At 38.4% G+C, this 27,641-nt stretch overlaps 1 protein-coding gene across 3 annotated transcripts in view; it reads left to right on the plus strand.

Moving 5' to 3' along the window:
- The window catches only part of TBC1D1 (TBC1 domain family member 1), an 85,070-nt gene that overhangs the window by 27,653 nt on the left and 29,776 nt on the right, over positions 1 to 27,641 (plus strand). Inside the window, exons 2-13 of one of the 3 annotated variants that reach the window (XM_063310686.1) lie at positions 865 to 1,395; positions 4,682 to 4,771; positions 7,791 to 7,895; positions 9,050 to 9,182; positions 11,138 to 11,229; positions 11,808 to 11,918; positions 13,177 to 13,305; positions 15,688 to 15,774; positions 16,554 to 16,840; positions 19,702 to 19,851; positions 21,107 to 21,223; positions 22,938 to 23,077. In XM_063310686.1, the coding sequence (XP_063166756.1) occupies positions 865 to 1,395; positions 4,682 to 4,771; positions 7,791 to 7,895; positions 9,050 to 9,182; positions 11,138 to 11,229; positions 11,808 to 11,918; positions 13,177 to 13,305; positions 15,688 to 15,774; positions 16,554 to 16,840; positions 19,702 to 19,851; positions 21,107 to 21,223; positions 22,938 to 23,077 (1,972 nt within the window). The remainder of the gene's footprint in view (positions 1 to 864; positions 1,396 to 4,681; positions 4,772 to 7,790; positions 7,896 to 9,049; positions 9,183 to 11,137; positions 11,230 to 11,807; positions 11,919 to 13,176; positions 13,306 to 15,687; positions 15,775 to 16,553; positions 16,841 to 19,701; positions 19,852 to 21,106; positions 21,224 to 22,937; positions 23,078 to 27,641) is intronic. The other 2 variants (XM_063310684.1, XM_063310685.1) reach the window with 2 other exon arrangements.

Below are 27,641 nucleotides of genomic sequence, written 5' to 3' on the forward strand. Positions count from 1 at the left end.
TTCCCCTTCCTTGAATGCCTCAACCTGGCATGAAAAGTAATGCCATGTTCCTTCTTGCCAAGCTGTTATGTCAGTGTGATGGTTCCATCAGACCACATGTAATGTTTACACTGACCCTTCATATACTCAAAGTTTATTTGTGTTTGTAACCTATGTTACAAAAGAACCCCTTAATCCCTAACAGTGTGAAAGCCAGAAAGAAGATACAGACACATGCACAAACGCACACTGGTCAGAACAGAGTATACTGGGTATGCACATTGCATGAAGCCAAAATTAGACCACATTTTGCCTTAATGCAGTGTGGGATCTCAGCTATTCTCTTTGTAGTACCAGAAGCATTTTTGGTATGCCTCTGGAGCTAGAGGATGGATGGAACGATTATTACATAATCAAATGTGATGGCTTATTTTAAAGTATGGATGGAACAAATGGAACTTCCCATTAGTGCTGAAGCACAGAATCTCCTGAGAATAATTAGCAGCTTTTAAGGAACTGGCTGCAGCAAAGCTGGAGGGCACAGCAATTTGTGGGTGGGCCTTTTGGTTCAAGCCACCATGTCCCAAGATACTGTACATTCACACCATAACTTTGTATGTTGCTTGATTCTCTGCAACACTAGCACTGCTTACCAGCATTGTCTTTAAGGGAATGCAAACGTTTTCCTGTGGCTATTATATCTGCGATAGCAAATTTTGCATATATATTATCTCAGCAATTGGGGTAGTTCCAGGAGACCAACCAAAATCAAGAATTAATTTGTACAGAGGGTTCCAAGATTGATTCTCATCTCTATCACCTTCGGCCATATTTTTGTTCCTTTTGTTCCTCCTCTTTTAAGACAAGATTTTTCTTTTCTTGCAGGTGCCTGAGATTATTAGCACCATCAGACAAGCAGGGAAGATTGCACGTCAGGAAGAGTTTCAGAATAATCTTTCAGATGTTGAAGATCCTTTCAGCAAAAAGTTTGAGGTGCTGTTCTGTGGTCGAGTGACTGTCGCTCATAAAAATGCACCTCCAGCCCTTATAGATGAATGCATTGAGAAATTTAATGACGTTAGTTATACCAAAAACTTGGACTCTGGCTCATTCTCTCATCAAAGTGATACTGCCAGCCACTCGAGTGGATTTTCCATAAGTGATAAATTCCGCTCGGTCTTCCAACCCTTGGTTAATGAAGAACAGGTGAATAAGCCGATGAGGAAATCTTACTCTCAACCTGGACTACGTTCTTTTTCTTTTAAGAAAGATCTACAAGCCTGGAGCCTAAAGAGTAACAGCACTGCCAGATCCTTTGATGACAATGTCATTTCTCTGAACTTAAAAAGTCAGTTGATCCATGGGCAAAACGTACAACCAACAGATATTGCAGGGAACCGGATTATGTTGTTCACGGTAAAGCACAATTTTGTTTGCTAGCATTACTGAGAATTGTTGTAATTGAAATACTGCAGTGAATCGGGGAGTGAGTGATACGGGGCATTGGGTTTAGGGCAAAGCAGACCTGCATCTTGTGATCCTTGAAGCCAAATTCAGCCCATCGTCACTTGGCGTGGTGGTCTGTAACTTCTAGTCTGGGGTAAATACGTCATCTTGGAAACTTCAAGAGGAGTTTTCCAGTCTCATTTATAGTGAATTAATGAAGGTACAGTCCCTTTGTATCATTTGAAATGCTTCTCACCTAGGCTGAGCTGCTGTTTCTGAGATACGTTCTCAGCTGGTTCACCTGCTGCTATCTGTTCCGTTCCTTTCCCAGCTCCTCACAATCTTTCTCCACTTTTCATCCAAGCAAAAAAACCCAGGAAGTCATCCATTAACCAGTTTCCTTTAATTTTTGTCCGCACAGACAATTTTTGCAAACTTTAAGTCAATTTGGATGAAATGAGAAACTAAAGCAGAAGCATTTGTGGGTTTATTTGCTGTGATGTGAAGGAACAAGCTACGTGTCCATGGTGGCTGGGCAATTCTGGGAGTTGAAGTCTTAAAGTTGCCAAGGTTGAGAAACACTGTTCTAAACCAACCAGATCACAAGTACAAATCTAAATGGTGCTCTTTTATGTTTGAATTGGTTAAACAGAGTGACACTTATTTTTGTTCTATGTCTTTTAAACTGTCTGGCTTAGGAAATGAGAATAGGAATACTTTCATGCTTAAACTAACACAAAATTAAACATTGTCCTTAAAATCGGTACATCTCCTGTGGTTCTGCATCTAGCTGTAAAGATAGGCAAGTATAAGTCATAACTTTCTGGCAAATGGTTAAAATGCTATCGGGGAAGGCTGTTCCTTTTCTGTACAGCTCCATGTTAAACTCTTCCCCGTCACCGTTGGTTATTTATTCTGGCATGGATGGAAATAATTGTGTATACATTATGATCACCACAGAGTCAGATCATTATAAAACCCTAATAACCATGATAGCGGAAGGCTGCCGTGATCTGCTACTTGTATGCTTCCTAGATGCTTCTGGTAGGCCACCATGTGAAACAGAAGGCTGGCTAGATGGGCCTAGGCCTGTCGAACAGGCTGGTTTCATGTTCTCGTATGTTTTCCTTTTTTAACTGAGAAGTTCCTGCGGGAGGATTCCCGTTGTACTAACTTAGCAACCTTTTTCTCCTTTCATATTTTCACTGCATGAAACTGCCATTATCTTCTCTGGGGAAAAGAAAGAGATTCTGTGCATATTTGCTGAGGAATAAATCATAGTAGATTCCAGTGGAATTGATTTCCTAGGATGAGTGTCTTCTCATAGCAGATAAAATGTAGGTAATGCTGGTCTTAACTATGAAGCTTCTTTCAGTGTGCCCATGTAGCACTACTGTGCCTTCCTCTAATGGATGTATTGTTTCTTTTAATTTAAGGAAATGGGTATGAAGTAATAAAGGAAAAAATACTTCTGACCTTACACTTCCCTCTTCATTGGGCAACTGGAAACTTTCCCTACTTGTTAGGAAGAAAGGTCTGGGTCAAATAGACAAGGCCCTCCTTTTAGAAAAGAAACTTTAATCACCTTTTCTAGAAAACTTTGAAATGGTTATAGTTTATGATGGTACTCCTACGCAAAGTCCTAACTCTTCTTCTGTTACTTTGTACCAACCCGATCACATCTTCTAAGAGTCCATGATAAAATCTACCAGATAACTAGGACGGAGAAGGACTTTTGGATAGGGTCATATCAAATAAGGCATCCTTCCCCCAAAGGTTCCCTGTCGTCTTGCAGTGCACCCAGATCTTTTAATTCCATTATACCATCGGGGTCTCTCAGTTGCAAAAGTTGTGTTTTACATTCTGGGATGTTGTTAATTTTGATGCTTTTGATGTTATGGTTTTATGCGATATGCTGTGCTTAACTTGTTCTTATTTTTTAACAGAAGCCATTCAGGAAGTTTTATCAAATTAAAAAAACAAAACACAGTTGCATCACCTACTGGTTCCATCATGTACAGACTGTTTGCTGTGGAGGGAGGGCCCAATACGATGGGCACTTTGGAGGGTTTGTCAGCCCTCAGTTCAGTGTGCAATGGTGTGCAAACCTGAGTATACAGTACATAATATTCATCAAAAGTTTCCAAGTAAAATTAAGCAGCATAGGGTAAGATTTGCCCATCGAAAATGCTTAACAGGCTATGAGGTAATGTCTCATAGTCTGCTTTCTTAAAACCACTTCCATCCACGGTAGCCTGGCAACATGTGGCATGTCAAACGATAGTCTACAGCTGCAGTCCCAAGCTGCAGCCTTGAATAAGCATACCTGTATGATCATGCATTTTTAACAGCTGTTTATCCCATTAACTTTATATATACTAAAGCAGCTTGTATAATAGGTGAAGTAGCCCTGGTGACATTGCCTTCCACTAAAGCAAGGTTATATTAATCAGACTTCTAGTCTGGTAATCCTTCATAGTATATAAGATTAAATTTGCTTCAGGAAGCTATGTAAGGAAAAATAAAATGTGAAGGCTCTTCTTGTGGGAAATAACTCCGTTACGGTTTTGCTCATTGTGTATATTGTAGTTTCATTTTACAGCTCATTTGACCTGTGTGCAAATGTTTCCACTCATTTTGGAGTAGGTGCGACCAAAAAGGGAGAGATGTTCAATCCTTCCTTCTCCTTTGAAGTGAATAATGTATAACTATTTATGAATTACTGTGTGTATGGAGACCTTTAGGGAGAGAGATCACAGTTCCCTTCTAATCCACAGGCTTTGCAGGTAGGAATATCTATTTCAAGTCCAAAAGATGAGATAGCAGGATAGGGTCTAAGAACTTATGAGAACTGCTGTCACCAGAATGGACAGGGACATAGCTGAGATCTGTTTTACAAGCCAGAGGCATTTACTATAAACCCCAGTGACATGAAAGCGATGGAACACATATTTTGATGTCACAGTGCCAACTCTTCCTTATGTACTTATGTGTAACATCACGCAAATTCAGAAGGGGCAGAGTTTGCAACACTTGTTTCATCATTTGCAATCATTGGAACATGCCGTTTGTTCAGTCGGGTTAATCGATTTTTTTTTAAAGTAAGCTAATTCAGTTTTTAATACTGCGTTAAATAGCATTTAAATCCTCCTTTGCATTCTGCTTATGCAGAGCATACCAACTCAAAATGCTGAGCTTAATAACCATATTTTGGCTGCATAATAAAGCTTATTAACACTGTTTTTATCATTTTCAGATTGGGCAGTCTGAAGTTTACATCATTAGTCCTGATACCAAAAAAGTAGTTATTGAGAAAAGCTTTAAAGAAATTTCTTTTTGCTCCCAGGTATCAACATTTTCATTCATTTTTCATTCTCTTGTCTCTGATTGATTTCTGTTTGTTGGTTTCTACACATTATTATTATTATTATTAGATTTTTTTCATTGCAGAATGAAAAAAATCCCATTGCTATTTTGGCTGTTTAATTAAACGACCACTTTATTACAGCCTTGTACTTTTAAATTTTTATTTCCACACCACAAGCTTTTAAATATTTCTCAATAGTATCAGGAAGTATTGTTTGTTTGTTTGTTTATTGTTGTGGTTACATACTTCAGGATTCCACAAGAATGTCTCCTGGTGGTTTACAACAAAAAATAAAAACAGTGTGAAAGCATAAAAACCAATAAATGCATAAATAACCGTAAAGCGCTAAGTGTAATGGTGACCATTCAGTTCCTAAAGGCCCTCTAGAATAGCCCTGATTTTAGCAGTTTCTGGAAGGAAATGAGGGTGCTGTTGTAGTAAAAGTACAAAATAACTATTATTAAGGTCTAGAATTAAATTCTTGCTTCTACTAAGAATTCTAAGAATAAATGTATTTGTTTAGCAAATTAAAAGGGGCTACCCCAAAACAGTGGTGGGTTATACATGACAATGACATTCTTAGGATTTTAGCTGCAAACTGTAAACTTAGCTGATTGTTAGAAATTCTGGACTGTATTAAAATATTTTCATTCATTTTACTGACAGTCCTATGGTATGCTATGATTCTGTCTTACTTTTCTGGGATTAGCAAAAGTTCCCCGTCTCGTATCAAGCCAGAATTGTGCCAGGGGAACTGGTGAAAGCGATAAAGGTGAAACATACAGTTTTGCTTTCACAGCCATCTGTATTTTAGGAAGCCCAGGATTATTAGCCAAATATAGCTAGTTTGTGATGGAGAGAAAAAAACTTACATGTTTTTTGACCAGTGCATTTTTAAAAACTTGCTTCCTATGTGAAGTCCTGTCTCATGAAGCTTTTTTTTTTCCAGATTGTCCAAAGTATGGAAGCAGATAATGTAATTCCATAGAAATCCCCTGATACTAAGTGGTTGGCTGCCAATAATGAATTTACTTATCAAAGGAACTTTAAAACACGTTAACATAAATCCCAGAACGGTTCTTTCTAAAGGAAATCTGTCATAAATTAGAAGAAGCTTCTCTGAGACCATTTCCTTAGTCAAGGAATATTTCTGAGTCAGCACTTAGCCACTTGCCCTCAAGGTCAAATTCTGTTTTTCTCAGGCCAACAGGAAATAAAATGTAACAATCTGACTCCCACTCCCAGTCCATTTAACTGGTTAACTTGTAGCACAGCCAGTGGAAGAAAACATTACAGTACACATCTTAACGTCTGTTGATAAAGCAAGGCATATGCCAAGCTCTGCATCTTCACTTGGAGGTTGACCACAATATTCGTTGACAATGTTCTCTTATTTTAAGGTGCAGCAGGGAAAAATGATCTGTTTTACTTCCCTTTTCTATTCAGAAGAGTCATTAATTCTAAAACCAGATCCATCCCAGAGTTGCTGTTCAAGAAAAACATAAAATATTAAAAAATGGGACCAAGGATTAAAATCTTTCTATGGAAGTACTATCACTGTAAAGAAGGGCTGATTTCCAAGATGAAAAACTGTAACTGTAAGATGAAGAATGTATAACTGAAAAATCTTAGAATTAAGCTTTATGAAAATGTTTTACAAACTCCTCCAGAATATTTACAAACTCCTTCAGAATATTCTTCATTGCACAGTAATTACCCTGCTGTTTGATTTCATGTTTTACAACCACATGTTAGAGTTATTTTTCCATAGCCTATAAATGAAACCTAAAATATTTATTCTTTCAAGATTATGAGCTAGGTTAACATGCATTTTCTGCATTCTCAGTAAATTTGATTTACATTAAATGCTTTGTGTTACATGTATAAGCTTTGCTTTATACATGCTGTCTACTGAAATAAACAGTTTATTCAGCTTCAGCTACCCTGATTTGCTCTCAGTCTGATAGCTATAATTTTGAGGTCGAAATAAATAAAGGTGGAAACTATAATTAGTTAAAAGCTTTCTGTTTATTTGTTCCAATTGCAAAGGGAGAACTAAAGGGGCTATCTAGAGCATCTTAGGAAGTTTCAAACCATGAACATCTGCTCCACTTTCCCTGTTTTTAGGATCATATTTCCACCACATTTCCATCAGCATTTTATTTAAAAAATGTAGAAATACACTGGACTAGATTATAGACAGATGGGATTTGCACCTTGCGAGTTGTATAAGAGTTCCCCTTTTGTTTTATCTCCTCTGTATCTTTAAAGGTTTTAGAATGTTTATAACAGCACCAGATTTTTTTCAGGCCAGGCTTCTGTCCTGGCACTTCCAGAACTGAACAGCAGAAGGTCAGATATGAGTGTTGCACATGAAAAGCATCATATTTTAATGTATTAGTGTATCTACCCATGGTCATGGAAAGATTGTTATATTATACAATTCAATTCCTTTGAGACTTCTGCTAAATTATGTCTCTTGTGGAATTGCTTGCTCAGAGCATTTTACTTTAATCTTTCTGTAAGGCAAATAAGAAGGAAAAGATTCTGAGATCTTCTTTCATGGAGTTTTTTAAGTATGAAGGCAACTAAACCATAGTTTAATGCTACATGAAAAAGATTATGAACTAACCCCCTCCTTTCTCCTCAGTTCAATCATAAGGCTATAAGGAATGTCCTTTCCTGTTTTCAGCTGTGACTTACCATTTTATCAAAGTGGGACAATATGTGGTTATATTTAACTGTGGCTTGTCTGAAAAAGACAATTTCAGTCTCTGGTTTATGAATCTGGAGAGGCTATAGTAAAAACTAATTATACTTCCTAGTCTGGACATGTTACTTCTGGGGTTGAAAATATAATTGAATGCAACCAATTAATGTGCACTTCTTTTAAAAGTATTTTTGAAAAATACTTTGTATGTGGCAGTATTGTTACTATGAACAGGGCTATTTATAGTCATTTCTTTGTAAACCTTTGATGTAATGATGTGTCTTGCAGGGGATTAGACATGTGGATCACTTTGGATTTATCTGCAGAGAGTCTTCAAAAAATGGAGGCTTCCATTTTGTATGTTATGTATTTCAGTGTACAGATGAAGCCCTGGTAAGAGCTTGAAAAGTTGGAGAAAGACTGTATTATTCAAGATGCCTCGAGAGAATTGCAGTGACAGACCCACACATCTGCACAGAATGTAGGGATTGTAAGCCAGCCTAAGAGTTAGAAGGAAACAGGTTGTGAAAATGCTTCAGAGAATTCTTCATGAATTCACTGATTTAAAGCAGCAGCAGCAGCAGCAGCTCCCAGTGCTGAAAGCTTACTCTGATTTGATTTTTTTAGTTATTATTTTAGCATAACAAGTCATTACTATGCAAACTGCAAATGCTGAATATGCAACAGGCTGGCTATTTTTTGACACATTGCACTCCCAGATTTTGATTGGCTACAGCTATGCTATTGCACAACTTATTTAGGAAGATCTGTGCTATGTTAGTGAGCATATTTTTGTTGATCAGGCTTTTCAGTCTTGCTTTCGGATCGGGATTTCAGGACAGCTATCTAGAACTGCAAGCAGTATGCAGAGATACCGAAAACAGCAGTAATAACCTATAAAAAAGAGCAAGAATAAGCAGTAAACTAATTGGCATGTAATCTTTAAAAAAAATCAATTTCATTTTAAATCTTTAAAAAAAAATCTATTTCTTGAAAGCAGGATCAGCCCTGTACCTAAAATTTCACCTCCTTAAAATGGATGGTGAATATGCATTATAATGAAAGGAAACATATTAAGAAATCATTGATCAGAATAGAAACTTTAAAGTCCAATTTAAATCCAGCATGGTAGTAACAGTCATTTCCTGACTCTTCAGGACTTTATTCTTCTTCCCTTTTCCTCCATTCATCCAAGAAGTCCTCCCAAACTAACAGAGCAGATTTGGAGTCCCAGTTCTGTGAAATATGAACAGTACATTACTTAACCTGTTAAGTCTGCTCTTTTGCAGTTTTCTTTTTGGGCTGTTCACCTGCTTGGATTTATTCTTACTGATTTTAGCGGTAAACCTGTATTGCTGTAGCCTTCTGGAGTAGAATTGCCTGAAGCATAGGAGAGGTGCAGTAAATGCTTAATTAATTATACTTGCTCTCTGAAACTTGATTCTTGTCATTGCCAAGACTAGTACAGCAGGGACATAGTCCAAACAATACTCTTTGTACTACCGTCTCAACAATGAAGTCCTCAGCTTTGACTCGCTTTCATTTAGGTGGATGAGATCATGATGACCTTGAAACAGGCTTTCAGTGTGGCTGCAATCCAGCAAAGTTCCAAAGCACAGGTCCAGTTCTGCGATGGGTGTCCTATGCAAACTCTTCATAAACTTTCTGAAAAGGTAGAAGGTAAGAATTATACAGCCCAGTATATGTGTTTTCTTTAATAAATTGGGGAGTTAGTGATAGATATAGCACCAGGAACAAAAAGCTTTGTTTAATTTTTAGGGTGTAAAAATGTATCTTTGCTACTTCAGCAACACTGGAGAAGGGTTGAGAGAAACTGTGGTTCCCAGACTGTGCACCTGTGCCACGGGACATTTTACTACTGAGTCAGCTGAAGGTGAATGAGCAGAGCTGAAATCTCATTCAATATAGCCCTGTTGGATCCTGCTGCACACCAGGGCAGCAGTCACCAATCAAAATGATCCTTTTTACATAGCAGCCTGTCTCCAGAGTTTTCTTCGATTAATGTCACTGCCATAGCAATGGCAACTTATGCCCTCATGGCTTCCAAGTTGGACTGCTATAATGAGCTTGACATGGGGCTGCCCTTGAAGATGACCCAAATCAAATCAGTCTTTATGCCTGCCATAGACCAGCATAAGAGAATGACCCAGAAATTGGAGAATATGAAAGCTCAGCTACTGGTGAATGACAGTTGATTCAGCCATCTGATACCAGGCACTCTTGGCTATTGGTAGGTTTCCAAATCCAATTCAAAGTGCTAGTTTTATCATATAGAGCCTTACATGGCTTAGTTCCTAGGTATCTTCAGGACTTTCCTTTAACTGAATTTTAGGAAGGCATAACAACAGTTTTATGTCATAGAACCTTTAGAGAATGATAGTTGCCTTCAGATACTGGCAGTTGGTTATTTTCAGCTGTGATCTTTCTACTTTTATCTGAGTTTGAGAGAACTAGATTTTTAACTGTTTAATGATTATTGTATTCTGTATATCTTATCTCTCTCTATGATCATTAACCGCCTGGAGTCTTATGGAGCGGAACAGTATATAAATGCATAAATAAATAAATATTGATGTCTGGGGCCAAAACAAATGTGAATCTTTTTTAAAAAAAAATAAATTTTATTAAGTTTCAAGAGAAGAATAAAAACTACAAAAAAAACTACAAAGAAAGAAAAAAGAACTGAAAAGGTGTGAAAACACAAGAGAATTTTTTTTCAAATTTTTAATAATCTTTATCTTAATAAACCCCCAAAACAAAGATAATTCAAAACAGTGACCTCAAATCAAATCCTTAAAACCATCCAAATAAACATATTTTTAAACCCTAATAATCGTAACCCAAATCTTTAAAAGCAAATGACATCAATCAAACCCTTAAAGCAAACCAAATAAACATTCTTTAACCCTTATCCCACTTCAAAATAAACCAGAGCATTTACATATCCCCACAATGTGCACAGAGCTCTATTCTCAATTCTCCTTTATATTTGGAAGAAAAATGAAATCTAAAACTTAAAAAAAATTTTTTTTTTAAGAAGTAATCCCAAAAATAACGATAAGCACCAAGAGAGCCAGCTTCTCCTCCCTGTAGAAAGCCTCTCTTGGGGTACGTATACTTAAAAAAAATACAAATTTGGTGATCTAGAAATCAGATGGCCAGTCTTAGTGTCCCTTTAAGGCTACAGCATGGCTTGGAAAGTAGTGACGTCCCACCTCCCAGCTGGCTCTTACCAGTTGAATGTGAAATGCTGTTTGCGACCTTCTGGCTGCAAGCAGCCATCTGGAGGACAGATGGGATGATTCCAAGTGTTCTCCTTGATCCAGAGAACATTTCTGGGGTTCAGGAGAACCTGCCAGAGCCCAAAAAAAGTTACTGCGTTTCAACTCCGCCCGCTAAGCCTGCGGCACAGCCAGTCAGTCTGCCATTCCCTACCGGAAGCCAACAAATATGAACCTTAATCTGTTGCTGCAGCTACTTTTCACCAGGGGATGAAAGAGCAAATTGTTTCCCCCATGGCTTCATCCATCCATAGCACACTTTGCGAATATCATGTGACCAAATATTGTCCAAAAGACACTTTGCTGACTTAATGTTGATCTGTTATTTGCCAGGGATGCATCCTTCTAAAACTAAGTTGGAGCTGCAAAAACATTTAACAACATTGAATAACCAGGAGCAGGCCTCAATCTTTGAGGAAATTCAGGTAATCTTATGAGTATTTTTTTTTGAGGAAAAACACATTTTCTAGTTTGTATCTCTAATTTGTGCCTCTTAGCGGAAGTTGCACTACATCAACTTCTTGCCCATCATTAAACGTCATTGGTTGATTATATAATTTAACATAATAAGCTGTGTTTTTCGTATTATAGCATCTGAGACTTCTCCATATGTTTTGATTTCAACCTTGATTAATCTAAAATAGATCTAGGTTTCTGAATAGGAAATATTTGTCAAAAACATCTTGCTTTATATTGGGTTGAGGCAAACTTTTGTAGCATTGGGCCCATAAATGATGTGGAAAAGCCTGGAAATAACAAGCATATGATTTTAAATTAGAGATATAATCTTTTGGAGCCAGCTAAATAAACATTGCCTTTAGAAGTCAGGATTGTTTGGCCATTCACTTCTTAGAATGACAGAGGATAGAAGGCTAATTAAGATAAATAGTTTTATAACTCCTGCTGTATATTGTGAAGTTGATGTGGCCAACTCATGATATTTGCAGCAATTTGGTTATACAATGAGTTAGCAAAAACTAAGATATCCTTTTTTCTTATATAGAAAATAAGGCCAAGAAATGAACAGAAGGAGAATGAACTAATAATGTCTATTCTCAGAAACATGTATGAAGACAAACAGAAAGATCACATTCACCTTGGTGAAGTTAAACAGGTCCGCCGTTTTCTTTTCTATTTCCTGTATTTGTTTTGAAAAGATGGGGAAAACGTTTTCTAATAGCATCTGCATAGGAGAGCGGAAGTCAGTTTTTTTAAAAAAGGATACAGCCTGTTGGGTAAATGGATATTTGAAAATTGCTCTGCACAAATCATCTTGCAAGTAGAAAGCTAGGATGTACTGCTGGAACAGATTTACTATTTTTCTCAAATCATGTGATACTCACCAAAACCTTAGAACCAATTTGAGAAATATAAAGTTATAGGAAGCAAAGATGACATGTTGTGTCTCTGAATCTTAGAAAAAGTAATTAAACCCAAAATGGCTGTACTTGAATTTCTTTTATTTACTTATCTCATGAGCAAAATTGAAGCGGTATTTGTTCATATTTGAATTTTCAGCTTTTGTTTGTTTTAATGCTATCAAATAGCCTTTTTTTTAAGCTATTATTTTGGGCTAAACATTTACTGAAACATTGTGACGGCCCCAGTACCAGGATCTTAACTTGAGAAATTCTCCAGACAGTCCATTAGGAAGATTAAAGAATTAATTTACACAGGACAGTTGCAAAGCTCTGAATGACATTTTGGTGCCAAAGCATTCAGATTAAATCATTCCCTCTGACATAGTCTCTCCTCCCTGTTTCGTCTCACAAACAACCCCTCACTCCTGATCTTCCCCCTCCCTTCTCCTTAGACTTAATTAGAGTCCAGGTATCTTATCAACCGTCCTTGGCTTCAACGGCTTGTGAAGGAATGTGGTTAATGATCCTCTCTGTCTTCAAAGCTGCAAGAGCTGACACGTGTTTGCTCTCGTTCTGGCATAGCATCTAGCAGCTGATATGTGTAGCAGCGAGTTCATGGCAGGCATGCAAAGTGAGCCTGACAAAAATGAACAGCAGGACAGTGCTCCTTACATTCTGAATTAGACATATAATGCCAGTTCACAATTAAAATTGATTGGCTACACTAGTGTTTGATCCCTGATTGGCTAAGCTTTCCTAAGCTGCCCAAAAATTGTATAGCTGTGCCAAACCATTGCCAAGAGGATGACCAAACAAGGACTGATAAAAATGTCCCTGGAGGACTTTGGGAAGCCTTTTGCATTCTTGACCAGCAACTTTTTCATTCTAAAAATGTTCACTGGGAGAACAGCGTGGAAAAATGCATTAGAAACATGAGGGATTGTTTTAAAGGAATCCTATTCATTTATCTTTATTTTCTTTTCAAATGCTTTTGTTGTCTTAACCTCCCAGACCACGCAGTCCTCCGTAGAAGCCATGGGAAACGAGATGCCGAACAGCACAACCCGGTTCAAGCTAGACATGTTCAAGAGCAAAGCAAAAAGGTCACTTACAGAGTCATTAGAAAACATTTTATCTCGAGTAAGTCTCTTTTGACATCTTGCATCCAATGTTGCTGTTTTGTTATTCCAGTTGTTGAAATCAGAGTTACGAAAAATGTGTTTTTATAATAAAATAAACAACCATATATAAAAATATTTCTAAAATGATAAAAATGATGAATAATATATAATATGTATCCGTCTGTGAATGCAGCCCACTTTTTTTATGGAGCGCCTTACAAACATTGGTCCCCCAATGTCATTTTCAATCTTTGAGACTTAATATTTAAGTATCAAGAGAGAGAAAAAAATGAAAGCATGTGAAAAGAAAACCCAACTAGAGAGGCTATTGTGTATGACGCCGAGTTTCTAGTTAGATATGTCCGGCATTTACCATGCAAGTTTTATTATTTTATGCGTTCCATGGGCCGGAATGAAACTGCAGCACACACATTTGCTTAATAAATAGGTTTAGAAGGCAAGAAGTCATTCCTGTTTCCACAGTTTGATAGGTAAAGTTTGATGTTGCCAAATGGCACAGCAGAATTGTAATCCTCAGTTAAAGATCTGAGAAGCTTAACAGAATTACCAGTAGCCCCAAAATAGAACAGAACAGAACAGAATACTTTATTGGCCAAGTATGATTAGACATACAAGGAATTTGACTTTGGTGCAAGAGCTCTCAATATATTTACATAACATCAGAAAATAAACAATAATAAAGTAGTAATGTTATTTACTAAAACTATACAATCAAAAAAAGAAAAGAATTGAAGGAAAATAACACTATGACTATTAACTAACTTACAGTCATATTTAAAGGGAGAATTAAGGGACAACGTACTGCATCTGCTGTCCAACATATGTTCACATTTAACAGAGCATTACCGGTCACATCTTAGCAGTCATGTCTTGCCATACATTATCAATCATTATATCATGCTATATTAATTAGGAGTTCAACAGAGCAATGGCACGAGGGAAAAAACTGTTTTGATGTCTAGATGTTTTGACATACGGTACTCTGTAGCACCGTCCTGATAGAAGTTGAAACAGTTCATGTCCAGGATGCGAAGGGTCTGCAGATATCTTCTCCGCCCTCCTTTTGACCCTTGCAATATACAGGTCTTCTATAGAAGGCAGGAGGATTGCAATAATTCTTTCTGCAGACTTAACTATCCACTGAAGTCTAGATCTGCCCTGCTTGGTTGCGGAACCAAACCAGACAGTTATAGAAGAACAGATAATAGACTCAATAATTCCTCTGTAAAACTGTACCGAAAGCTCCTGAGATAAATTAAACTTCCTAAGTTGACGCAGGAAGAACATCCTTTGTTCACCTTTTTGATGGTAGTTCTGATGTTAAGCGTCCATCTCAGGTCTTGAGAAATTATGGAGCCCCAAAACTTAAAGGACTCTACTACTAATACTGGGCTATCGAATATAAGATAATTGTTTTCATAGGGCAAGCTCTCCTACAGAATCTTTGCTCTGAATGTCTCCACTTTCTATAACGAACTTGATAACTACAAGGCAGAGCCTACTAGATTTTAAAATGTTCTCCCTTCAGATTTGTGTGGCGCTGGTATTTTCAGGAATTTAGGCAGAGCTAAAACAGGTTTCTGCATCTAAATGTTTAATTTATTTGCCATTAGTCTACTGGTGGTGATCAGTTTGTATATTGGAGTTGTATTTATATAAGAGTTGGGGGAGGATGGACTATTTTTTTAATTGTTACAAACAGCTTTTTCAAGACTCATACTGAAATATTAGCGGAATAGAAATATAGCATAGGTATTGAACCTTTTATTTTGTAGATGTTTTGACTTGTTAATTGTAATTTCTTGAAATTTACACCAAACTTTGTTTTTAACTGTTGTTTTTAACTACTTTTAATATATCTGATTCTCATGTTAATGTTGTTGTTTGTTTTACAAGCAATGATAAATAATGTACCTTTTAGCAGATTTTTAATGTATCCCACTCCCTGATTTTTCTTTATTTAATAATACTATTGTTTAAAGTTCAAACTGTTCTCATTGTGATAATCTTTTTTTTTAATTAAAATCAGTGATTTATTTTAAAGGAGTTTATAATACTGATTTTTTCACAAAAACACATATAATACTTGGATATATTTTATTTTGTTGATTTCTGAGTTGTTTACAAAGTCAGTGTCTTAACCCATCTGAGTCATCCTTCTAAAACAGTCTGTTTTTCTTGTAGAGTAAGGCTATTCTTAGCTCACCCAGGAAATTAAATTTAATAATGATCTCAATACAGTCAGGAACTTTAAATTTAATAATTTCTTCATTACAAGGGATGCCTTTTATGTGAAATGTATATGAATTTTCATATTTTTTACATATGCATATCTTTGTATTTTTAAAATATATATATAACACAAGGGTTTTCTTGGCAGGGAAATAAAAGTAAGTGTCAACAGGAAACTTCTGGAAGTATTGATTTGGATAGCTCCTTATCCAGCACACTCAGTACTACAAGTAAAGTAAGTAAACTAATCACTGTAAAACAGCACAAAAAAGGAATAGCTTATTTTACCATTTTCTAATTTTCTTTCATAAAATGAATAACCTCCCTTATTTTAGTCCACAATAAATGCTTACAGCAATTGTTATATTTTATTGTTAAAGGTCTAAATCACTTTATCATAAATGTGCTAATAAGCCTGAATAATAGACCTATCTACTGTATGTATATCTGTATAATTTCTCACTAGTGATTGCAAGAAAATACAGACTCTCTTGCTTACAGTCTGTTTTGTTCAAGTGTCTTCTCATTCTAAGAAGGTGATGAGCATGAGTCTCCATGGTGTCCTCTTTGATTCATGGTTGACTATGTAATAGAAAGATGTGGTAAGGCCTTGATTGCAGCCACATTCTATATTGTTGACCAAATTAGGTTGGTTCATCTTCCTTTAGGGGTATTTTCCTACTTCCAGGGTGAGTACCATGGAGACTCATCTGCACAAGGTCCCATTGAGCATATTTTATTCTTCTGCCAGCTTGTCTGTTGGTCTTCACAGAAGTCCATTAGCATCCATAATAACAGAGTTATTATGGAAGATCCTAGGGAACACCGTGGTGACATGAACTTGATTGGCCCCCCCTTTTACAATCTATAGAAATCTTTCTGCTTGATTATCTGCATTAGATATTTGGTCATTAAAGGCGACCAGGTGATCTAGTATTTAAAAATAAAACAATTCTTAATCCCCTACTATTAGGTCATGCACATTTTGATGGGCAATTTTGCTTAATTCAACAGGAAACATCTCTCTATGACCAGGAAAACCACTTTCCCTCAGAGAGCCCTCTAAAAACAAATGGATCAGTGGACAATCTTGACCTTCTCTCAACTGCATCAGAAAGCCTGTCTCCTGAACAGCCTGCCCAATCAGCCTATCAGGGCTTTAGAAGGCGAGCTAACACCCTGAGCCACATGCCGTTGGAAAGCCAGGAGCCATCTGAGTCTACTGAAGCATCTCCATCTGTTTCACAAAGAAAACTTTTGAGGTATCATTCCATGAGCTCAGAGACTCCTCACCAGCAAAAGTAAGATTACGTTTATAGTAGGGGAGAGACATTTGGGAAAAATGTTTTGAGGTATGTTAGTCTTAGAGAAAGGAGAGTAATCCTGGAATTCATTTTTTTTTTTGGTCATAACCATAGCATGGACTCTCATTTTGAAATGCTCAGATGATGTAACAGTGTCTGCTTTCCATGATGATGTGCTTTATGAATGAAACTTCCAAGTAATCTTTATTAATTGGGCTAGGAAGCAAGCATCTACTCTTTCATGATTTTGGACATGTCTGTTATATTAGTGCCTACTATTATTACTATAATTTACATTTATTATAGCCACCCCACTCCAAAGACTCTGAGTGGCTTACAACATCCAAAGTACAATTTAAAACAGAGCATAGCAAAGGATAGAAACCTGGAGAGAAAACTCTATACCTGCTTAGTGTAAACTGATTCTAATCTTAGATTTATTTATCTGGACTGATATACTTATTTGCCTGTGGTATTCTCCATAGGTAATACATAAGCCCAAAATGTAATTGAAGGAATAGGCTTCCAAGAAAATGGAAGGTGATGAATTTATAGTCCAAAATCTTTGGAGGCCGCCAATGTGATGCAGAAAGCTGATAGAGTGAAGGAACTTCTCGATACACAAGGCTGGAAGTATCTTCTCTGCACTAATAGGGATTAGCCCCTTGCCCTTTTTATAACCTAGCAAACAGTGAAACTGTGCTTGACTGGACAGTGTGTGCTTATTTATACTGACATTCATCTCATGTTCCTCTGCATAATGTTTTTGTATATCATTGCATGTAGAATTGTAATGCAAAACTAATGCAACTACATACCTTCTTCTCTAATTATTTTTTCTGCTGCCCCTTTCCACGTTGGCATGCCCCTCATCTGAAATAATCTGTGGCTTTGCTGGAAATGCTGCAACATTGAGTGTGTGCCAAAGCAAATTTTATTTCTTGCCTACAGGTAATACATGCCTAGGATGAGTAGTTACTGGTAGAAAGGAAATGGAGAGAGGAAAGTGAGAAATGTCATAGCTGAGGTTTCATTGTCCTCTTTTTGAACCTTGTTGCTTGCTTTCTTCTTCTATGCCAGATTTTACCGCAGCAGTATTTCCAACTTGACAGTGCTTGTTCAGTAAGAGCTGAACTGTTAGTCTTTGATGTTGGTTCTCAGATGTAGAGAAGCAGCTTCTTGCTGAGGATATGGTGTTGACTTGCTTTGGTTATATGTTCAGAATAAAGGAGAATTTTGTGTTTTGCTTCGTTGTACACTGAAAGCTGTGGTTCATGTTCTGAACAGCTTGCTTCAAGGACATACTAGAACGGAGACGGAAAATATGTAGAATTTTACTTTATTTGAACTTCATCTAAATCCTATTAATAGATTAAAGATTCTGGTTAAATAAACATGGCACAACTCAATGTCTTGTGTCATGGCTTTATTGAAACCTTTGAGACAACAGTCACTACTTTTGTTAGAAAAAAATATGTGACAATCAGCTCACTTAAGGGAATAAGTTGAGTCAGATGTTCCAGTCAATGAGATGACAATGAGGTGTGAGTTTGAGGGTGCCTCCCATATTAAAACATGCAAACATTTGTTTTCAAAGACTTTGGCCTCCCTCTGTAGCTAACATCTTTGAATACAAACCAAGAAATGGAGATCACATGACATTCCCTTCTACCCAGTCGTACATTTGAATTGCAATGGTTTTAAGTGTCACTGAAGTTGATAAGAACTTGGTCACGTAGTTGGTTGCGTGGTCTGTCACTATGTCATAGGAACTCCTAATGCTTTCATATCTGTCCTAACAGTTAGGAATCACGCTGAGACAAGGAATAGGTCTCTAGTGTTTATTACTGCTACATAAGACAGAAAATCCTAACAAACTGAAGAAGCGTGGGAAAAACCCAGACAGATAAACCCCAAAGGTTAAGGCGGGTCTGATCTGTGTCCCTTTGAATGGCTGCTTAATTCCACAGTACTACGCATGCGTTTTCCCCCCTGGATAGAGGCCCCCTCCTGCTCACCATCAGTACTCATGACAATATCACCTCCTTAACACAAGGAATGTATTCACTGTACCTCCCCCACAAAAAAAAGCTTGGCATGTTGCAAACTGTTTTAGACTTCCTTGCATCAGCTGTGGTTACCTTTTGATCTCTACTGGTCTGATTGAGCATGGATGCTGTTCAGCATGGAAGGTTAGATATGCAGGATGAGGACATAGGAGGCTTGGAAGGAAACTGGTCTTGGTCCTGTTGATATATTTCAGGCCGTCCTTTCTTTTCCCCAGTGTCTTATCAAGCTTTTCAAAGCTGAGACCCTATTACGCTCTCAAGGTCTGGAAAACAGGCAACTTTGCCCTCATTAAAAACCAAGACTTCTGCCAAGCATGTAAGGCAATAGTACCTGCTCCATTCATTAATATATTCTTTCTACCTGTCTTCATTCTGAAGTTATTAGGAGACATGACTAGAAGATCCTTGAGAGGCTAAGATTGTAGAAGAAGTAAATTTCAGTAAAAGAGCTTTAATATGCTTCTTGATTCCACTTTGTATGTTGTTACAAAGCATATGGATCATACTCTTAATCAAAGTTCTGCAGTATATTTTTTATTTTTATTCTCAGCCTTTCATGTATCACATATACTTTACTTGACCTTTCTTTCTCTCTCTCTCTCTCTCTCTCTCCTTCTCTCTCCTTCTCTCTCTTTCACTCTCTTTCTCTCTTTCACTCTCTTTCTCTTTCTCTTTCTCTCTCTCTCTCTCTCTCTCTCTCTTTCTCTCCCCCCCTTCCTTCCTTCCTTCCTTCCTTCCTTCCTTCCTTTTGCTGGAATCCTCCTTGTAAAAACTGAACGTACCTACCAGCAGCTCTCACACTTCTTCCAGTCAGGCATCACTAGCTGCTGTGCTTCCTTCTCCAGCTCGACTTCATTGCTCAGCCTCCTCACCCAATTTCTTAAAACGCGTTAGGCGTAGCTCAAGTGGAGAACAAGGCAGGCACGCCATGCCAAAGAGGTGAGGACAGATACATAGCGTTTTTGTGTGTGTGGTTAGCAGCATATCAGTTCCTAAGTATTTATCATTGAAGACATTTGTACATTGTGAAGAGAAGTAATAAATCAAACTGAAAATAGATCAGCAGTTTCAGGCCCGCAGAAAAATGACCCTATCTTGGTACCATGATGTAGCTCTTAATCATGGGTTAGTTAATTAGCTACATGTAATCTAGGAAGAAATAAAACTTTACCTTATTCAAAGTCTCAGGCTGAAGTAAGATCTCAGCCAGTTACATTATTATTATTTATTGCATTTATATGCCACCACAACCTAAATTGGCCCTAATCGATTTACATGATATAGGCAGTTAATTTTAACACACCCCCATAAAAATTGGAACAAAAATTAGAAAGTTAAAACAAAAGCAAAAGATCCAAGTAATGAGCAATGAGCTGTACAAAGAAAAGGCTAGCCAGAAGAAAGGTTAGAAACACAGACAGAATTATTGTACCCTGTCCTACTTCCCTATGTTGTCAAGCAGGGTTGTAGTTTTGCTGAAACCAACCCTGAGGATGGTTTTTCTCTACAGTAGTGTACATGGGTCATGTTTATGTGTGTGAGAGAGAGAGCTCTGTGTAACACCATGTCAACAAACTTATGGATATCAAACCAGAATGGGTCAGTGGTAGGTAGGACAAGTCTGTACTTTCACCTATTTTACACTTCCCACATAATTACAATAATAGCCCTTTTTAAACAATATGCCAAACTAGAGCACTACTTTTCCTCCATGTCTGTGCAGTGGGGAGTCTTTATTTCCATGGAGACTTCATGACTGAGGATCTGAATTTCCTTGAGTCTTCATGGGAGAGGAAATCTTCCATAGGTAGAGGAGGCTGTCCACTGCAGATACTCATCCTCTACACCTGGAGCCAGCAAGAGGCCCGATATGAGTTTCTTCTACTCTGCCATTTAGACCCTTGTTTTCAGTGTTTATATTGGCTGGCTGGGGAATTCTCACAGTTGAAGACCACACTTCTTAAAGTTGCCAAGGTTGAGAAACACTGCTCTAAGCAGTTACCTAAAAATTTTTGCAGCTGAGACTGTTAGCCTTTGCTTTGTTTTCATTCCTGTGAGTATTATCAGTATTACATTTTTCCTGATTTGATACTTATTTCTTTGTGGTTTGTTTTGTTTTCTCTTTTTGTGTGTATGTTTTACTCGCTGTGCTAAACTTCCCCCATTCTGAACTACCCTTTTCAACCACCCTCAGCAACTCCTACCGTTCTGCTCTCCAGAAAAAAGGTTACTCTTCCTCTGTGCCAAACTTCTTAAAATTTCTGGCTCCTGTAGATGAAAATAACACCTCTGACTTTAGGAACTCAACAAGGTAGGGTTCTGTTCTTTCAGAGGCTGTCTGGTTCAGAAAGATTGCTTCAGATTTGAGGGTGCAGTTTGAAGTGTTGAAGTTATTGTTGTTCAGAAGAGATAGAAAAGTCTTCAAATTGAGTTAGACTCCATGTTGTTTTCTTGGCACCAGCACAAATCTGGCTTGCTGTTGCTTTCTTCTGAGATTTGGGCTACAGCTGTGGAATTTTGTGGAGGTCTCCTCTTAAAGTGCTAAGCATATCTGACCCTGTTTAGCTTTCTCAAAGTTCTGGTTATCATCTATCAAGCTCTATACAGTGTGGCCCCGGAATATGTCAGGATTTCCTTGCCAAGCATGAACCTGCCCATCTAGACATCTGAAGAAGGCCTGTGGAGTATCCCACTCCCCACTTGGAAGGTCCATGGGGTGGGGACCAAACACCAAGCCTTCTTGGTAATAGCCCCCACACTGCTTCAAGAGCCATGTCTAGCACCAACTCTCTTCTTGTTTAAAAAAGCCCCAGATATTGTTTTATTTCAACTGGCCTTTGCCTCAGTAGAGTTGTTGGGCGACCATGGTTCTTTTTGGTCTGCTTTGCAGATTAAATATATATTATAGAGAATAAATAAATAAATGCTTGTGTACCATATCTTTTTTATTCATTATTGATATTTTTTATTTAACCATCTAAATAAGAGTGTACATTTAATTTCTAAGATTATCGAATGATGGTGATAATAAAGCTGCAAGCTAACTAACTAGCTTTTAGTTAAGGCTGTTTATGAATAAACATGTAATGTGCATTCAGAACTTCACTGAACAACGTAATTAAGGCTTTAATTTTCATGGGAAAGCATTAAAACGACACTTTAGTAGTGTGCTCACAATTTGGAATCAAGCTGTGCTCCAGTTTCCTATGAAATTGAATGCCATTTTTTCCCTTGAAAATGCTTGATGGAGGGAATACTTTAATGATAGGAGAAAATGAGCGTAGAGACTTGATATGAGGGAGGAAGATGGAATTTTGAAAAGAAACTATTAAGGAGATACAGGTTCACAGCTTTTTCTTCATGTTAAAACATGTCAGAGTTAAGTACATTTTTTAAAACAGTACAACTAATGTAATGTGTAGTCTGGCCAACAAAAAAACAGAACTGCAGTGGAAAATTAAGGAGAAGATGGAATAATCTTCACACATGAAATAAATTGAAAGCTTCCTGGGTTTAATCACCAAGATTGGCGTTAGTATAAATTAGGCCAATATAAGAAATGCATATTTATTAGCATTGTTTGATTTCTGACCAGCTTTGCAGAGTCTGGAATAATGTTTAGAAGTGAGAGGAAAGTTACCTTATAGCTTTTTTGTCACAGAAATCAGAATATGATTCAAACCCTACAAAACAAGGAAGGTTAAGGGAGATGCACCCTTTCTCAGAGGATTCTCACTCAGAATATCCATGAGACAGTGTAAAGCCTTTGCAGAATCACATCTTTTTGTCATGAGGAGCAGGGATAACAACAAACAGCAACAGAATATGGTTTCTGAATCTTTTTGAGTATTTCTGTCAAGAAGCTTATTGATTCGTTAAAGAATTAAGCCGGATAATTTTCTATTTTCACTTTTAATTTGCTGCTGCGGCTCTTTAGAGAATTCATACATTTATTTCATCTAAAAACTGTCTTGCAATCGCAGCTGAAACAATAAACAAATAAATTCCCTTACTTCTAATCTTAGGGATTACAAATCCAAGTCTAACGAAGCAGATTTTGTCCCAGAAACTCCGGTGAAGGCTCGACGGCATTCCTGGAGGCAGCAAATATTTCTAAGAGTGGCAACTCCACAAAAAGGATGTGACTCTCCTGGTTGGCATGAAGGTAAAATCCATCCATAGTTAAAGAGCTTGTCTAATTAATGCTACAAACGAAGGCTTAGCTTTTCTTGCAGTTTTTAGTGCAACTGAGTAATGGAATTACCAGTTCATTGTGTCTTATTTCAGGTTACTCTTTAATCTTATGTGGATATGAATGGTTTTTATTGTTGCTGCCGTTTCATACCTGCTTGCTGAAATTCCTTCTTTTAGTTTGTTATGTAATGTTTTATTTTCTTGTATTCGAGGGAAAGGAAATTTTAAAATCAGGGGAGGGAGCAGGATATGATTTAGTTACATCACACTTTGGAGATTGGTAAAGGCTTTCCAAGTTCTTTCTATGGGTGGGTGGAAGAAACTTGGAAATGACCATAGAGTACGTGGTAACAGACCATGGGAATTGCATGAACCATGCAATTCCCCCCTCTTCATTCATTTTTAACAGAAAGCAGGGTAGGGGCATGGTCAAGAAGGGAACATGTCATATCAGAAATGCTTTAAAGGACGGTCTAGGCTGGAAGTGCCAGGTTGCCCTTTGGGCTTAGAGGATCACCAGCGTTAATTGATAGCATCTGCATGGATCTTTGGATCGACTGAGATGCTTTTGCTAGTTATATCAGATAGCAATATGAAAACTCCCCATGGTGGTGGTGGTGGTGGTGATTTCCTTGGTAAATATCCTGCCTATTTCATCCATGGTCAAATAGCTTTCAGACACAGGTTATTTCAGCCAGCTTCTACAGTGACAAAGTCAGTCATTTCTTTAGTTTACTAGTAAAGGTAAAGGTTTCCCTTGACGTAAAGTCCAGTCGTGTCCGACTCTAGGGGGCGGTGCTCATCTCCGTTTCAAAGCCTTGGAGTCGGCGTTGTCCATAGGACACTTCCGGGTCATGTGGCCAGCATGACTCACGGAACGCCGTTACCTTCCCGCCGAAGCGGTACCAATTAATCTACTCACATTTGCATGTTTTCGAACTGCTTGGTGTGCAGAAGCTGGGACGAGCAACGGGAGCTCACCCCGCCGCGCGGTTTCGAACCGCCGACCTTCCGATCGACAGCTCAGCGGTTTAACCCGCAGCGCCACCGCGTCCCCTTAGTTTACTATCCATAGATAAATCCTGAGATACCATCCCATCATGATGGATCAATTAGTAGAATCAAAAAACAATTGTGCATTTTGTTACAAATAGTTTCTCTTGCAGTGTTTTCACTTTGTAATCACAGAAACACGAACCATTTGTAAGGAAGGGCCCCTTTGACCATTAAGTGGCACACTAGATGCTCAGTTCCTATAGTTGTGCTAAGTCAGCATGAAAAGCATTTACCTGTAAATGCAGGATATAATAAAACAATCACGTCTGACTGTATGAGCAGCAAAACCCAAACTACAAAATTAGACAACAGATGGAAGGTTAGGAAAGGAGACTGACGTTTCTAATGACAGTCATATTTATCATTTTTCCGTGTTACGTATGAAGTTGCTTTTATCCTTTGCCCTCACCACATTCTGAATGCTATGACAAATCACAACTGCATCATTTCAGAATGGTTCTACACGCAAAATGATTTTCACATATTTATTTTATTTTTATATCACCCCAGTGAAACAAGTCTGGGTGGACTATAGAAGGCTTTCTGCCTAAGCAGTCTCCCAACATACAACATCTATAACAGGACTATCACAAACAAGGGCAGAGGGGGACCCTCCATCCTCCCTGGACATTAGAATCACCAAAGTTCTATATAAAAAGAAACATTTTGAGGAGTTTCCTAAAATCCATGGGTGCGGGGGCAGGGAAACATATATCCAGGGGCATTATATTCCAGAAAGTAGTGGCCAATTCTGAAGAGGTTTTGTAATGGCACGTGGGAAAGACCTTAGGAATCTGGGCGAAGAGACGCTGCCAAGGGAACAATTAGCTAAAAGACAGCATAGCCCGCAGATGGATAGTGGGCAGGGCAAGAGGCTCAGAAGGGACCCTCCCTAGCTTCTCAGGCTGTAAAGGAGATGGGGCGTGGGGGAATTGTACTTTCAGACTTATGAGATTCTGTCAATGTAGCTGTACAATAATGTAGAATTAGCTCATCTGGTCGTGTATCCTGTCTGGTCTCCCCATGAGGCCAACAGGTCTGCCTTCTAGCTCACATTCATCTCACTTCATATGGGGGCAAGATCTTAAGCATGCCCTCTCTAGTTGACCTGACAGGAGGGGCAGAATCATTACAAACAAGGCAATACCTAATGTATCATATAGGGCTTGATAGGTGAGAACAAGCACTTTGAATTTGGCCTGGAAGCATACTAACAACCAATGTAGTGACCATAAAATGGCTTGGGGCCAGGTTATTTGCAGGACCACCTTTCCCCAGTTACATCCACCTGGTCTACCAGAGCAGAGATGCAGGGCATGTTGCGGGTCCCTTCAGTTAGGGAGGTACATCTAGTGGGACCAAAGAAAAGGGCCTTCTCCATAGTGGCTCCCTCCTTGTGGAACATCGTTCCCCCAGATATAAGATTGGCCCCCTCCTTGCTCCTGTTCTGGAAGGCCCTGAAGACGTGGTTCTGTAAACGGGCCTGGGGACCCCAAGCTGCTTCGGAGCCAATCAAGTGGCTGGTATGAATGTGTTTGCTGCCACTGGGGGTGTGTGTGTATCTATTGTGTTTTTATGGTTTTTAAATCTGTAAGCTGCCCGGAGTCACTGTGTGTGAGTTGGGAGGCCCTATACATCTGTTTAATAAATAAATAAATAATAACAATAAAATAGGTGTTACTCTGCAGTGAGGGGACTATTGACCAGCAGTCTACATTCTGCTTCAGTTGTAGTTTCCAGGTTGCCTTCAAAGACAGCCTCACGTAGAGTGCATTGCAGTAGTCCAGTCGCATAGTGCAGGTCATACCACTGTGTGGTATGGGTGTGAGTCACTGTCACCCATATAATGTGTTTTCCAAGTTTATCAGGAAAGGGATCACAGTGAAGTGATACTGTCATAACACTTTCATACAGTATGGCTACTCTTCCAATACCACTGTGTTTTAACAATGTATATTGCTAAAATGGGAAACCAGAACAAACTCCTGGTTAGAGCACTTGGCTGTGGGAAGGCCTGATCTGAAGAAGGTAAAATGGAATTTTATTTTCTATCCTTTTCTTAAAGTATTGTAACTAGGGCCACCAAGTAAAATGACCCAAAGATGACAAATGTCCTACTTGCCAGGATTGAAAAGATACACAGAGAATAGAGATTCTGCTGTTATACCAAAGAGATTGTACAAGTCCATAGGCTCTGAATGCCAGTGGTGGCAGAGGTTGGGGAGAATAGTAAGGGAGGAAAGTTGCCTTTATGTCTGAGGATTATAAATCTTTGGCCATGCTTGAAAACCCTCCTTGACTGCACCCTTGAGTGATAAAATGACATATGGTCTAAAGATCGTGGACAGAGAAGGAAGAATAAATCTTCTCAGTTGATTGAACTTATTTAAAAGAAACCTTTGGATGTTTGCTTATTGGCCCTCTGCAGCATGTCCCTAATTAGTACTGCATTATCAGTTCCAACCTTTGTCATCATTTCCTGCTTAGAGCCCATCTGTCATGGCACTAGAATCTTTGCGTTTTGAGGTGTGGATGTGTCAGCACTGTTTTAATAAGCAATTATTGTCTTTAAGTTCTGTGGAGTCCTTGGTGCTCTCTGAGCCTGGTTGTTTTCTTGCAGACATTTCATTGCCTCACTAGGCAACATCTTCAGTGCGAGAAGGGAATGGGGCTTGCCCTGCTTGTGTCGGTGGGATGGTGTTCTCTCCTTGGCAGTTCCTTGATTAGGCTGTTGTTTGCTGCTTGGTTGATTGATTAATAGATTGATTAGGGCATTGTGTACTGCTTGATTGTTTGTCTGGCATTAATCCTGGTGTTAATCTTTGCATCTCTGGGTGTTGATTGCTGGCAAGGAGGTGTTGTGGTCTTTTTTGTTTCCTTTTTAGCTTTTTTGTTGTCTCTTTTGAATGGTGTTTTAATGTTGTTTACCTCTGTGTGCCTGTTGATGGCTGACTTGTCTGAGTCCCAAGCTTCCAGGAATTCCCTAGCATTTCTGGATTTGGCTTGGTCTAGGATGCTGACAGTTTCCCAGTTGAAACTATGGTTGAATCTGTCCATGTGTTGTGAGATTAAGGAGTTCTCATTGTGTCTTCTGACTGCCTGTTGGTTTTCGTGGATGCGCTCTGCTAGTCTTCTGCCTGTCTGTCCTACATAGTGGCTGTTGCAGTCCTTACAGTGTGTGTTGTAGATAATTCCTGTTTTTCCTTCTTGGGCTACTGGGTCTTTTGATTTGCTTACAATGTTCTGGAGGACTTTGGTTGGTTTGGGTGCTTCGCTGATGCCATGCGGTTGTACCAGTCTGTAGGTGGTTTCCGAGATGTTTCTGATGTGTGGCAGTGTTACCCTATTCATAGCTTGTGTTGGTTGTGCTGTAGTAGGTTGAGTGGCCAGGCACTTTTTGATAAAGTTGCGTGGGTATCCATTTTGTTGGAAGATGCTGTATAGGCGGTCTGTTTCCTTTTTCTGGTGTTCTGGGTTGC

This window comes from Candoia aspera, chromosome 8 (genome assembly GCF_035149785.1).
Source record: "Candoia aspera isolate rCanAsp1 chromosome 8, rCanAsp1.hap2, whole genome shotgun sequence".
NCBI classification, from domain to species: Eukaryota; Metazoa; Chordata; class Lepidosauria; order Squamata; family Boidae; genus Candoia; species Candoia aspera.